This window comes from Protomyctophum parallelum (assembly GCF_964188405.1).
Source record: "Protomyctophum parallelum genome assembly, chromosome: 8".
Lineage (NCBI taxonomy): Eukaryota > Metazoa > Chordata > Actinopteri > Myctophiformes > Myctophidae > Protomyctophum > Protomyctophum parallelum.
Window position 1 is genome coordinate 11034121 of NC_139703.1, and position 13849 is coordinate 11047969.

General features: G+C 40.6%; 1 protein-coding gene across 2 annotated transcripts in view; it reads right to left on the reverse strand.

The window, feature by feature from the left end:
• Window positions 1–13849, reverse strand: part of LOC310863491 (guanine nucleotide-binding protein G(i) subunit alpha-2) — an 86548-nt gene that overhangs the window by 16549 nt on the left and 56150 nt on the right. For both annotated transcript variants that reach the window (XM_083771873.1, XM_083771872.1), the window contains exons 2-3: window positions 9849–9891; window positions 3519–3660 (exon numbers count right to left, since the gene is read on the reverse strand). In XM_083771873.1, the coding sequence (XP_083627999.1) occupies window positions 3519–3660; window positions 9849–9891 (185 nt within the window). The remainder of the gene's footprint in view (window positions 1–3518; window positions 3661–9848; window positions 9892–13849) is intronic.

Sequence of the window (13849 nt, forward strand, 5' to 3'; positions counted from 1 at the left end):
CATCTCACCGGAACATGAAGTCACGGACTTCAAGTACCTGGGCTCAAGGGTCAACTCAACTGAGCAAGACCTGAAAGTGTGGAAGGCTCTTGCATGGAGGGCCCTGAATGGTATGACCAGTGTATGGAACTCCAACCTCCTCTGTCAAATGAAACTCAGCTTCTTATATGCAAAATTAGATAGAGGGTAGAGTCTGTTCTATACGGCAGTGCATGGTGGACCCTGAAGCCAACCCTGCAGAAGTCTCTTGACGGGTGCTACACCAGGATGTTGTGTGCAGTACTTAACATCAGCAAGAGTGTACATGTTCGCAAAAAGATTCTGTATGAGGGAATATCAAGGGTGAGTTGAGACTTTCATTTAACCTGGAGTCTTGCAAGCCTTCTGCTTTGCAGTAATTTCTCTCAGTCAGTATATACAGTTTTCAAAAAAAGACGATATGCACATCTTATCAACCCGAACTTGGGCCGGTGCTGAGCAACAAACAGTGCAGAAAAAGAAATAAACAAGAAGAAGTGCCCCTTGGGGCACAGGTCTCCACCAGTATAATAACGTTTGTGATGGACAAAATGTGTAGGAGTAATATGAACGTTGTTCATGTATTTTTGTTTGTTTTTGTGCAATAATAATGTCATCTGGTGGTTGTATACCAGGGCAATACAAATAAATATACAACACATAACAGTGTGTAGTAGTGCACATATAAAGTTGTACACAGATCGGTGCAGTTATAGGTGTAAACATTTAAGTTGCATTGCGCCCTCTGCCTCGGGGGAAAGTGTGTATATAATTTCACTGAAATCACACGCTGTGTGAATGACTTGAGGCATTTTGTTCAAAATGGACAAATCCTGCAAAGTTTGGAAGGCAATGGTAGCCAATCGGGATGGAATAAATATGTGAAAGCAGACAGATGTGTGTTGATCTCATTACTATGGCGATAGTGAATACCAATTTGCGTGATGTATGGATAAAATATGTACAAGTAATGTACAGAAATGTGTTTTACCAATATCTGCCTCATGGTGGCGCTATAACCGGCAGATGTGGCATTTTTTCCTTGGCCTAGTGGGAATCTGTTTGCATAATTTCACAGAAATCTCACGCTGTGTTAATGATTTGAGGCATTTTGTTGGAAATGGACAAAACCTGCAAACTTTGGAAGGCAATCTTAGCGATTGGGGATGGCATATGGGGAAGCCGACAGGTCCGTATTGATCACATCATGACCATAGCGATTTGCGTGATGTATGGATAAAATCTGTACGAGTAATATAAGGAAATGTGTTTTTCTGAAATGGGCTTCATGGTGGCACTATAACAGGCCATTGTGGAACATTTGAGACAGAGGTTCGTCGTTGGCAAACAGGGAGTGTGTGTGCAGTTTGGCATCGACCGGGTTAACGGTGCCGGAGATTAGCTGCACGCAGACGGATGGAGGGACGCCATCATGCACATGGACGGACGGACGGACGGACGGACGGACGAGGGCAAAACATACTCTCTCCCCATGCCTTCGGCCTGGTGGAGACAATAAAAGCTTGTATACCGAGGAGTCCAATGCGACAGATGCTTCATTGCACCAAAGGAAGCTATGACGTTTCTTCCTCGGTATGAGTAAGAGAGTTTAGCTCCAAACGTCACAGCTGTCTTTGGTGCATTAAAGCATCTGAGCGTTTATTTATTTTCTCTTCTACACAGTTTTGGCCATGCATCGTACGCAGTGGTGGAAAGTAACCAAGTACAGAGTCAAGTACTGTACTGTACTGTACTGTACTGTACTGTACTGTACTGTACTGTACTGTACTGTACTGTACTGTACTGTAGAACAATTATCGAGGTACTTTTATTTAACTTAGTTTATTTCTATATTGTGGTATTGCTACTTTTACTTGAGTAACAAATGGGGCTACTTATTTCACCACTGATTGTACATCTATGAATGAATTTATTTGGTGATAAAAAGAAAGAGCACATCAGCACTTCCATAACATATAACACACACACAATAGCACAGAGGATAAATACACAATAAAGCCCTAAGGCTTGTTTCCATTGTGGCCCTCATAAACAGAGCATCTGTGTTGTGTTTGCTTACATTTTCTCCAAAGTCATTAAAATGTCACCAAACTCAAGCAGAATACGTGAGTCAGTGTCGCTAAGAGAACTTAACTTTTGACCAGGGAATAATGTCAGATTAATCTTTTGAAACCAGTCCACACTTTTAAATGCATTGAATTGCAACAATTTAATACATTACTGAAAAAACATTTTAATAACATTAAAATGCGCAATATATATAATGTCTCAAAAGAATACATCGCATGGATGCACTTGGGACGTATCTTCAGTGATGTTTCCTGAGGTCAACGGGGTTTCGGGTCTTCCAACATCATACCCCTCATAGCCGGGGTTGATCAAATCCCGATTTATGTCCCAGTAGCTACCCTTGATCAGTCCATCAGGGAATGAGCAAGGCCACCACAATCCGTTGCTCCGGAACTACTCTGCCGGTACTGGGAGAACCTAAATCTGGCATGTGGAAGGACTAGGCTCTGTGGGTTGACTCCTGACCGGGCCCCTCCTACGTCTCACCTCCTAGGTCCACTCCTGCTCTCACCAGGCCCAGGACCTGTGCGTTGCACCAGACTCCCAGTACCAGGCACTCCATTCAGGAGTGGTGGATTATTGCGAACGCAATGAGCACTAACTATGAGACCCTGCAGATCATGTCTGTCTGTCTGTGTGTGTGTGTGTCTGTCCCGCTGTGACACCACCCGCCCGCCACCAGAGGGCACAGCTGTATCACACAAAACACACGCACGCACGCACGCACTCACACACAACTTAACTTAAAAAAAAACTTAACTTAAAATGAAAAAGCTTAACTTAAAAAAAAAACTTTAAAAACACTTAACTTCAAAAAACCTAACTTAAAAATAAAATCTTAAAAAAACACAAAAAAACTTAACTTAAAATAAAAACTTTAAAAACACTTCACTTCAAAAAACTTAACTTAAACATTTAATCTTAAAAACTTAAAAAAGACACAAAAAAACTTGACTTAAAAAAAAACTTTAAAAACACTTAACTTCAAAACACAAAAAAGAGAACTTTAAAAAGAAAACCTTAAAAAAGTATGTCATTTATTCTAATTGTTGTTATCGCCATTTACGAGCTGCGTTCGCTTCCCGCGTTTTGCGCGTCTTACTTGTATTATATAATGTGTTCGATTATATTTCTCAAGCAAGTTTCATGTCTCTATATGTTGATTTTCATACTGTACTGAAATGAATGGAATCCAGCGACTTAAAAAAATCAAACAAACCATGCTATGATTTGAAAAGTGGTCAGCAATTATGTCAAGTATACAGTGAGTCATGGTCAATGGGCTAAACATGGCCAGACCACCGGTATGGCTAATTTAACTTCAGAATCAAGTGAGTGCAATATGTAATGACAATATTTTGTCATTTATGTCAAATTGCCTGCTTTGTTGGGAGGGAGAAAGCACTTACCGCTCTGGCAGCATCCTCATACTGGATCTTGAGATTGTCCATGGCTTTGATGATGGCCATGATAGACTGGATTGTGTTGCTGTAGACCACAGCTCTGTACTGCTTGCATTCGTCTTCTGAGTAGCCATCCTCGTGGATGATCCTGGGGACAGAGCAGTCAGTCAGGGAGGATAAACACTCAGGCTATGTTTCATTACCTGCATACAGTATAAACTAAGCTGCCTAAACCCTGGATTTACTCAGACGTGAAAAGGTGGAAGCCGTTGTGCCGTGAAGATCACATTTAACAGTCTTACAGCAGGCAGCAATCACAATACTGCCAGGTAGAGGATTTGGGGGTAACTCAGGTCTCTTACACGTTTTATAGCTAGAGGACACTAAAACACATGGTTACACAATCCTTTGGATCCAAGGGAGGTCAGAATGAAAGAGGCCTGTGGCTGAGATACTGCAGTGATGAAATCCAACAGAATGGTCCTCCTGGCTAGTTCAAGCCCATCTGCGATGGAAGCACACCGCTTGATTTGTTGTGCGCTGCTGAATGGGACTTAATTGAAATGCAAGCGAGCTCACTGGGAGACAGGAGCACAGCCAAAGAGGACTTTCCCCCCACCCTTCTGCTATTTATATTAGATACTGTATATGCCTAACAGGCATGGCTGAACAGGAATGTAGGAGTTAGTCTTTTTCTTCACCCTCCTCATTGCTGTCATACAAATTAACTTGGCTGTAATGTCCTCAGCAAAAACAATCCGTTTGGTGTTTTGGCAGGTTGTAAACTATACTACAGTAGCTACCAGCCAAGTGGTGGTAGCTTTAGAGTGGGGTGTCTAGTTTACACAGCCAGCCAGCCTGCCATTTTGGCAGGTAACCATGCAGGCATCTTTCATAGATCCTGTTCCATTTTTATAAATCTTGTTTGGCTTATAAATGAATGCCTTGAATTGAATAAAGTCTCCCTAGAAGCATTAATATTCTAAACGAGAGGCACGAATTGATTCCTAGGGACAGAAAGATAGTTCATGATACGGCGCAAGATCATGAATGTATTTTAGTCCTAAAACATTCAATGCTTTAAAAAAACAAATATTTTGAAATAAAGATCAAAGAACTGGTGCAATATGCTCCACTTTCTTGGTATTAGTAAGGAGCAGTATTCTGAATTAACTGCAGTCGTCTGATCAATTGTTCTCAGGAGACTTGTAAAGACACTACTAAAAGATTTGAATGATTCAAGCTAATGAAAAAGTTAAATCAGAAGTTGTCTTTTCTACTTTCTGTCGTTTCGGTCACAAATTACAGAAATGTCAGGCATGATATTCTCTTGTACTGAGCAGATCGACAGTGTGCAGGCGTATTTTTCTATTTTATTATTAACGTGCACTTGCCTATGCACCTGCTCCTAAACATTTACACTTGGTGTGCGAAAGGTTTTCTCAAATAATGAACAACTCTGATATTACCGTATATAAATTAAGTTTAGCTGTATAATAGAGAGAAGAAACTAGGAGAATATCAAGTACTATCACTCAGTACCACATCTTTCTGACAACGGAATCCTGTGTACAGATGGAACCAAATGGACCTGTAACACTAAAGAATGTACTGTGTACAGACACACTTCACTCTGTAGTTTAATTGTTTCACTATGCCTGGCTGTGTGCTTTCAATGTTTCTTTCACCCTCTTATAGAATTCATTGAAACCTGCAAGGACTAAAGTGATAATGTGTGTCTAGGGCCTTTGCGTGCAATTGCATGAATGTTTGTGTGTGTACGCATGTTATTTCAGACAACAGTGGAATGTGTGTATGTGTTCAAATGGTGAATGTGTTGTGTATGCTTTGTGAAAGAGGGATTTAGAGTGCAGCAGCAGCAGCACACTAAAGTGATTTGCGAGAGTGGTCTGGTCCAAACAACAGTGGCCATAGGGGATCACTGTGAACTTTATAGCACTATGACTTCAGAACCATCCGCTTTGGACATGCAGATTGAGCCCTGCTTCAAGGATAGGCAATGGAGTTTGGACATGCAGTTAACTTCAGAGCCAGACAGATCATTAATTTGACCAACACTGTAAATATACTATTGTATATTATTTGCCCCGTTTTTATGGTATTATACTTTTGGCAATTATGCTGCCGATGTGTCCAGATATTTTTGTGCTATTTTCAAAATATTGGTTAAAACATAGGTAATACTAATCATTGATCTAGGAGGACACTCACAAAATCTGGATCAGCCCCAAAAATCGGGCGTCAGTTGAGGTCTATAATACCTTGGTAAAGGACAGGTGATTGGCTTTTAGAAAGACAGGCAGCATAGACAAGATTTGGTGCGTGATTGGATAAACAGTAAACACACATGAAAAATAAATGAACAAATAATTAAGTAAATAAATATGCCAGCTGGGAGCGCACACACACACACGCACACACACACACACACACACACACACACACACACACACACACACACACACACACACACACACACACACACACACACACACACACACACACACACACACACACACGTGTGCATTCCAATCCAAATCCAATCCACATATTAGGTTGTCAGCGAATTAAATCTGTTTTGTATTTTATTCGCATTTCATTAGGTTAGCAGCCATGTCAATTTCTGCACCGTCAGCAGATGGACAAACGGTAAGAGCCTGTAAGAAAAGGCGTCATAAACAGATAGCCTGCTGTGTGGATTTATAGGCTGTGTAGCACAGGGCACAGCCAATATCATATTCATCACAGCCTCCAATGACATTTGGGTCCTTCTCAGTAACTCCCTCACCCACGTCTTACAAATCACTTTACAGTTGTTTTTCGCCTCTGCCACGGCATTGATCATCTAGATAAATGCTGATAGTGCATTAAACGAATAACAGTGGACTGTTTCCATTCCTTTGGCCCTGAGCCACATTACATACAGTAGCAGCGAGAAAGACAATTACAGTTAACAGTGACAAGCAATCCTCCATACATGATTGACTGAGTGCAGGGGAGTAAGGCTGCAGAGTGTGTATGTTCCCACCTAACAGGACACGTTGAAACGCTCTTAGTGATGTCTGCCTTCCTTAGGCCTGAGAAAGCATCTATCAGGAGACCACAAGGGTAGGTTAATGCAATTTTCCCATAGAAAGGAGGTGCCATTCACTGCCGACATTTTCACAATGTATTATTGTTGAGGGGTGCTAGCCCCTCCTATGTCCAGCTTTGAGGGTCTGTGTATACACACACATTGAAGACAAGTGTGTAAACACAAACATTGAAGACAAAAGTGTGTAAACACAAACATTGAAGACAAAAGTGAGGACGCAAATTGTGATTGGCCGGCGTGATTGGGTGGGACTGGGAGATGTGCCATTGGTTGAGAATGAGATGATGTATGATGACATATGATGATTTTGTTATTTTTTTATACTATGTTGATGAATTGAATACATACTGTAGTGTAGAACCACAATGGAAACAAGTTTGGTGTCTGACTGTACCTCTACCTCGTGCTGTTTACATTTCACGCACACACACACACACACACACACACACACACACATACTGTGTAAAAAAAGATATTACACACATAGTGCACAGTGCACCGATACACAAAGAGATATTATGTTAGTAGGGTAGCATGTAGTAAGCCATCGGCTTTGGACGTGCAGATTGATCCCAGGTTCAAGGACAGGAAACAGGGATAATTGATATTATTTATAATTTCTTTGCTGTTGTCGTTATTGCCGCTACAATGTTGAGGAACCAAAACAAAGAATCTTATTATATATTATATATATATTAGAGCTGGGACTCGATTAAAAAAAATAATCAAATTAATCAGAGGCTTTGCGATTAATTAATCTAGATTAATCGCATTTTAATCGCATATCAATATTCAACCCGAGAACAGCGAGAAACCTTTTTTTTAAATGTTTTTTGGTATCCCAGTGAATCAACAAATAGTGACTACAGGATACCACTCATTTTCAACATTTTACTGTCATTAATATACCTGTTGTGGAAATAATAATAAAAAGTCACCCCATTCTGTGTTGCCTAGAACTGGAGGTCTGAAAAGAAATTAGTAACAGTAACAAGTACATCTCAGTGACATCACAAAGCTGTACTTACTTCATATTGTTACTGTTTTTTGTCAGACCTCCAGTTCTAGGCAACACAAAATGGGGTGACTTTTTATTATTTCCAGTTTTCAGTACTATAGAAAAGCGCCCAGTGAGAAACGTTCCGCGGTGGAAAAAAAGGTGCGATTAATTTATCGTGATTAATTTCTCTGTAGTTAATTAATCTAAATTAATCGCAATTAGTCCCGGCCCTAAATTATATATATATATATATATATATATATATATATATATATATATTTCTCCTTTTTCACCCGGTGCCACTGCCAATGCCTAAGCTGTAATCCTGGGTGCTACTAGCCTGGATCCAGCCCAAAGACCCCGCCCACTCTCTGAGTGGACTGCATCTCTTCAAGCGCAAATAACATGCATTTTAAAACTGCTTTTAATATTTAATAATCATATTGTCTATGTCCCTCAAAGTTATTTCTAATGGTTTGAGCCTCAATCACCACTCTGATATAACCAGGCCTTGTCAATTCTTTCTGGACTTTGAAAGCAGTTTTAGCTGCAGTACCACACTGTCCTGAGGTGGAGAGGGTGCTGATATGCAGATTATTTAATATTTGAGTCATTATAATACTAGATAAAACCAGGCTCGTTTCCATTCCATGCCAGCTTGGAAAATCAACTATGGTGGACATTGTAAACAAAGTGGAAATGCAAATTTGCAACTGAAGACTGAAGATAAGGAGGAATTATACAAAGTAGGGTGACATTGATGACATCACGATGAGGCCAAAATCAGTCGAGCTGTTTCTGAGAGCAATTTCCATTAAAACACCCATATGACATGAAGGCCTGATTGTTCAAAATTGGTTATTTGTGGGGATAGAAAACACACATGGGAGCCCCAAAAACACAAAATAAATTGAAAAAGTTGAATTTTATGTTATAGGTCCTTTCAAGAAAGCTTCAAGAAAGCTACAGTCTGATAATCAGGCTAGGGTGCTACTCTCCCTCTGCCAGCCTGGGGAGAGCCCAGCTCATGCTTCCTTCAATGCATGAGGAGTGAGCAGGCCGCTTCTTATCACCTGACAGGGGGGAGTTTCCCTGGTAGGATGTAGGGCGTGGAAGGAACACGTTATTCCAACCAGTTCCTTTCCCCTCCACCAGGCTGAACAGAGGGAGGCAGACCATAACTTAACTACAATACAATGTATTGAACCATATTAAATATCAGGATAATGGTGTATAAATGCTAACCCTACAAAGGGGATTATCATATCACGAACTGGAAGGGGGTGTATGTATTTGTTTATTTAATTAAAAAAAAAGTGTTTGATTGATCGATAGATAGATCGATAGGAATCATTGCTTGAATGTTTGGTCAGTAACATGGGTCTCCCTATCTCTCCAGATAGTGAACAGTTTAGTAAACAGAAAATACATTTTCAGGTCAGGATACCAATTTTATCCAATCAGGATGAAGAACTGGAAGCTGATGAATGAGTTCTCTTTCCTGATTGGATGAAATTGGTGATCCATCTGAAAATGTATTACCACTTTATTAACACTTTGATAGTGATAGTGGCCGGTGCCAGTGAAATGCACGGGGTAGGCAGAGCTTTTGTTATTTTGTTTGAACCGGAAGTGTTCTGCTAAGCATCACGGCCGTATACTAGCAAGGGTTCCATTGATATGTTTACCGGGAGTTCGAATTAATGTTTTATTAAACTCCAAACTTTAAACTTTATCCCATTATGAGTTACTAAAGAGTCAAAGACAGAGTGCACGGGCGCGTGAACAGAGGATTTGGGATATGGCTAGCCTGTTTCTACTATGGATGCTATTGGTGGCTAGCGACAGAAGCTAAAATAAGGTAAAAAGAAATTATGCTGGATGATTGCTCTTTTATCAAATCTCACCTTCTCGTCTATGGCTACCTGTGCATAATCAAATCTATCTCGTTTTCCCGTGTGTAATGTAAGAGTTAAACAGAAGGAGAAACAGCGAGAGTCCTGCTAATGAATAAACACTCATATAACACTTATATAAAAATGAACACTATAGCCGCGATTCTATCAGAATATAGAGATTTAGTGTTGTAACAAAAACCTATTTGTTTAAATAATATATATATATATATGTAACACTTAAACTTAGAGCACCTACAATCCAATTACAACCAAATTCATCATACATGATGAATGGAACTGTGAAACAAGTTACCGGTACTCACTTCATCTGCTTCACAATGGTGCTCTTCCCCGACTCCCCGGCACCTGCAGAGAGAACAACAAAAAAGGCAAGGTTAAAAATACACTCCCGTCACTGGAGAGGAAAGTAAACAGGCAACCTGTGAGGCCCCGTCACACTCACAACACCCCTCCTTCCCCTACAGTAGCTTCCTCTCCTCTCCTCTCCTCTCCTCTCCTCTCCTCTCCTCTCCTCTCCTCTCCTCTCCTCTCCTCTCCTCTCCCAATCAGCCTCTCACTGTATTTAGGAATACCAGGCTGAGCAGTTCCCCTGGCTGTACGCCCGGTGCGAGTTGGTAAAAGTGTGACTTTGTTGCTATTCATAGGCTCTATGAACATATGTCATTTTGAAAATAACTTTTCCTCCTAGTCTTCCGGGCCTCTTGTCAAACAGAGTCAGGGTGCTGCTATTGTGCATGTTGGCTCACTGGCAACACTCTACTACACCAGAGGGTCTCATTGCCTTGAGTGGGTTCCAAATGGCCCTGTGCGGGTGTGTAACTCTGAGTGTACAAAATATGGAACCGAATGGATCCTTGGTTCCATTTCCATAAGCCAGCCCTCAGTGGGGGCTCTCATATAGTGTTCCCTATGCTTATAATTCAAAATAAATGCTGTGCTAAAGCAGGGCTAAACTTCTGAGGGAATAAACCATATTATGTAATCCCCCCGCCCCCCAGAAAAGGCTGTATATCACCATTAGCACTTTAATGAAAATGTCTGGGTGCTTAGACTAACAGGATATGGGCTTTTCTTATCCACTGCTGTGTATATTCCAATAGCCTGGGGCTGGCCTGAGAATACTCATCTTTTAGGAGTCTCTCTCTCTCTCTCTCTCTCTCTAAAGTCTTCCTGAAATGACCCCGAGAATAAACACACACGCACAAAGTAAGCCCCAGGATTCAATTTCATGGAATACGGGCTCTGACTGAACCAACACACATAACTTGGACATATTAAGAATAAAAAGGTTTTTTTGTCTTCGAACCCCTGGCTTATACCTGGGCAAACATGATTATATAGTATTCTAAAATATTGTCGATCATCCTGATCTTTTCTGTTATTCAGGAACTGGTAGTAGGGATTACATTCACGCTCACTGGTACAGCAAAATACAGTAGATCTAAAAGATCACACTATTAGCACAACAAAAACGTCGAGCACAAACAAAGCAGATATGTTTGGGTAGTGGGTACATAGGGTAGAGACCATATAACCTTTGTAATATAATGTAATTAAAAGGATCTAATCATCGGATCAATGGGAGAAATGGACTGAATAAGAAAAGTGTATAATATAATAGATCTACAAGCTCGCAGCAAGTTGTGAGCTTGGCTATTATTGAAACCGTCATTCGGAAACATGTCACTTAAATAAATAATCAATAAATCAATCATATACACACATTTGACAATCATATCAACACAAAGAACAAGACAATTTATATACATAAAGACATGAAGACAAGAGCAATATCCACCGCCTAGATTACTCCGATAAATATTGCAAAGCTATACATTACTCTTCTCATGCAATGATTAGAAAATCAGTAGGCCGCTGAATTGCTGAGCATTAACACTTAGCCCGCTATAGCATTTAGTGCTATAAACAGTGAGTATATCACTGTTGGCCAGGCTTCAACAACAACACTGATACTGAAGAATAATAAAAGACAGAGAAAGGTTGTCATGATGGGGTCATGTCTGTGGAGAGTCCACAGCACAGCCACAGGTACACACACAGGTACACACACACACACACACACACACACACACACACACACACACAGACCAATTGAGTGGTTCTAGGGCTGTCGCGATACCAAATTTAAGTTAACGATAAATTGTCACACTAATAATTATAAATTGTCACACTGATATTTGCAATTAATGATTTAATTGCATTTTTTGGCAATGAACATTGAAACATATGAATAAAAATATATGAATATACAAAGAAATGACTGACATCTTTACACATTTTATTTATAATTATATTAATTTATTATACTTTTTTTGAAATAGCATATCTGCTATCTACAAGCGTTATAAACTTGTTGATCTGCTGTTTGAAAAAGTATGAAAATGTTTCAACATGGAAACAACTATGACAGTGCTAACACTCATTTCATAGCAAGGACCACCAAATTGATATAGAGTATATTTGCCCGTAGGGGGGAACCTGTACTAGTAAACATCCCCTTTGGAGTTTGAACCCGACGCTACTGTGAATGACTACAGCAAATGAGTCAGAAATAGGTAGTGGCGTTCTCTGCATGTCTGCTGGGTAGTTTGTTAGTTAGTTTGTTGTTTAGCACAATGAGGCAGGAAATGTGTTTACAACGCCACGTGCACCCTCACGCCCCACGGTGGGTTAACGCCTCCTAGATCCACCCATTATGAGTTTACTGAAAAGGTGTTATGTGCGATCAAAATACCTGTTGATATTCAACACAATGTGTCACAGCTTGTGGCACATTGCACTTGATGGTAATATATGTGATGTGTAACAGAGTATGTAACTGTACATAACATGCGCAAGCACACGCACACGCACACGCACACGCACACGCACACACACACACACACACACACACACACACACAATCCCATTTATCTGTGCATGACAAGAACAAGTAGGCCTACACCAAGTTTAGATTGTGCAATCATTTCCCAAAGCCTAATCAATATAGCTTGTTGACGTAATAATCACTAATATGTAACTATGTTTACAGCAAGTACTGAAAAGACAGGAACAACAGCGACCTCGCTGGAATCTGTTCTTGAGAGACGACTAGTCCTCCACATGAAACACACAGTAGAAAACAACTGGAAAAAGGCCACCAGCCTCAGCCAGACGAAAAGACTTATTGACCGAAACTAATCCTACAAAGAAAGAAATACAACATCCAGCTATGATCAAATCTAGGACACAGACTGGACTGGGTTTGTGTTGGAGGATGATGGATGTTTGGGGTTTTAGTGAGACCCCCCCCCCACTCAGTAATCCAAGCATTATGCAGACTGTGCCAATGGGCAACAACTAGTGGCAACTGTGCCCCCCCCCCCCCCCCCCCCCCCCCACACACACACACACACACACACACCATGTTTACTGAAAATCCTGACATTTTTAATGACTCAGTGAGTGACTCAGTGAGGCCTTACAAAGCATATCTGTGCTCTGACTTGACAGGAAAGACTGAGTGTGAAAAACACTGTGGGCTGACTGGCTACACCGCCATCCAGACTCTCCAAACCTAGGTATTACATGGTTGTTTCATTTGCACATGTTTGTGTGTGTGTGTGCATGATGTGTGTATATGCCTTTCTACATACAGTACATGGGTAGGATTATGAATGGAGAGAAGGAAGAGCTTGAAGCAAAATGGTATCAGAGACTAATTAAAAGGTACAATTACTTCCTACAAACAGTAAGTAGATATGAAAACAGTAACAGACCAGAATGGATGAGGTGTGTGCGAACAAGAAACTGCTGTTACACTTCAACAAGGCTCTTTTATTTTTTATTAAAAACTAAACTAAACTATAGAAAATATATTCCTTATAAACAATAACAGAGGGAAACGTAAAGGTGAATTATATATCAAAGAAGAATGAATACATATCAAAGTTCATTGAATGAGCATAGTGGGCCTCTGGATGTCAGCACCGTTACTTCACTCTAACATTTTGTCCATCATCTCCAACCAAAACAAACTTACCGGTATGACACAAACTGGACAGAAAAAGCGTGTGTTTTTGGGGGAGATATTATTATCAGTTTGTGGCGAACAGTGGACCCAGGAGTAGACATTACCTGATAATCGAGGGCTTACAATGTGTCAGCCGGGCAGCCATAAAGGCAGAACCAACATGGAGGGAATTCTGTGCCAGGGAACCCACTGGACTAATGGCATCCAGCTGCAGCAGAACAGACAGGCCCCGGCCCATGAAGCAGAGACTACATTACATAATGGTGGGGG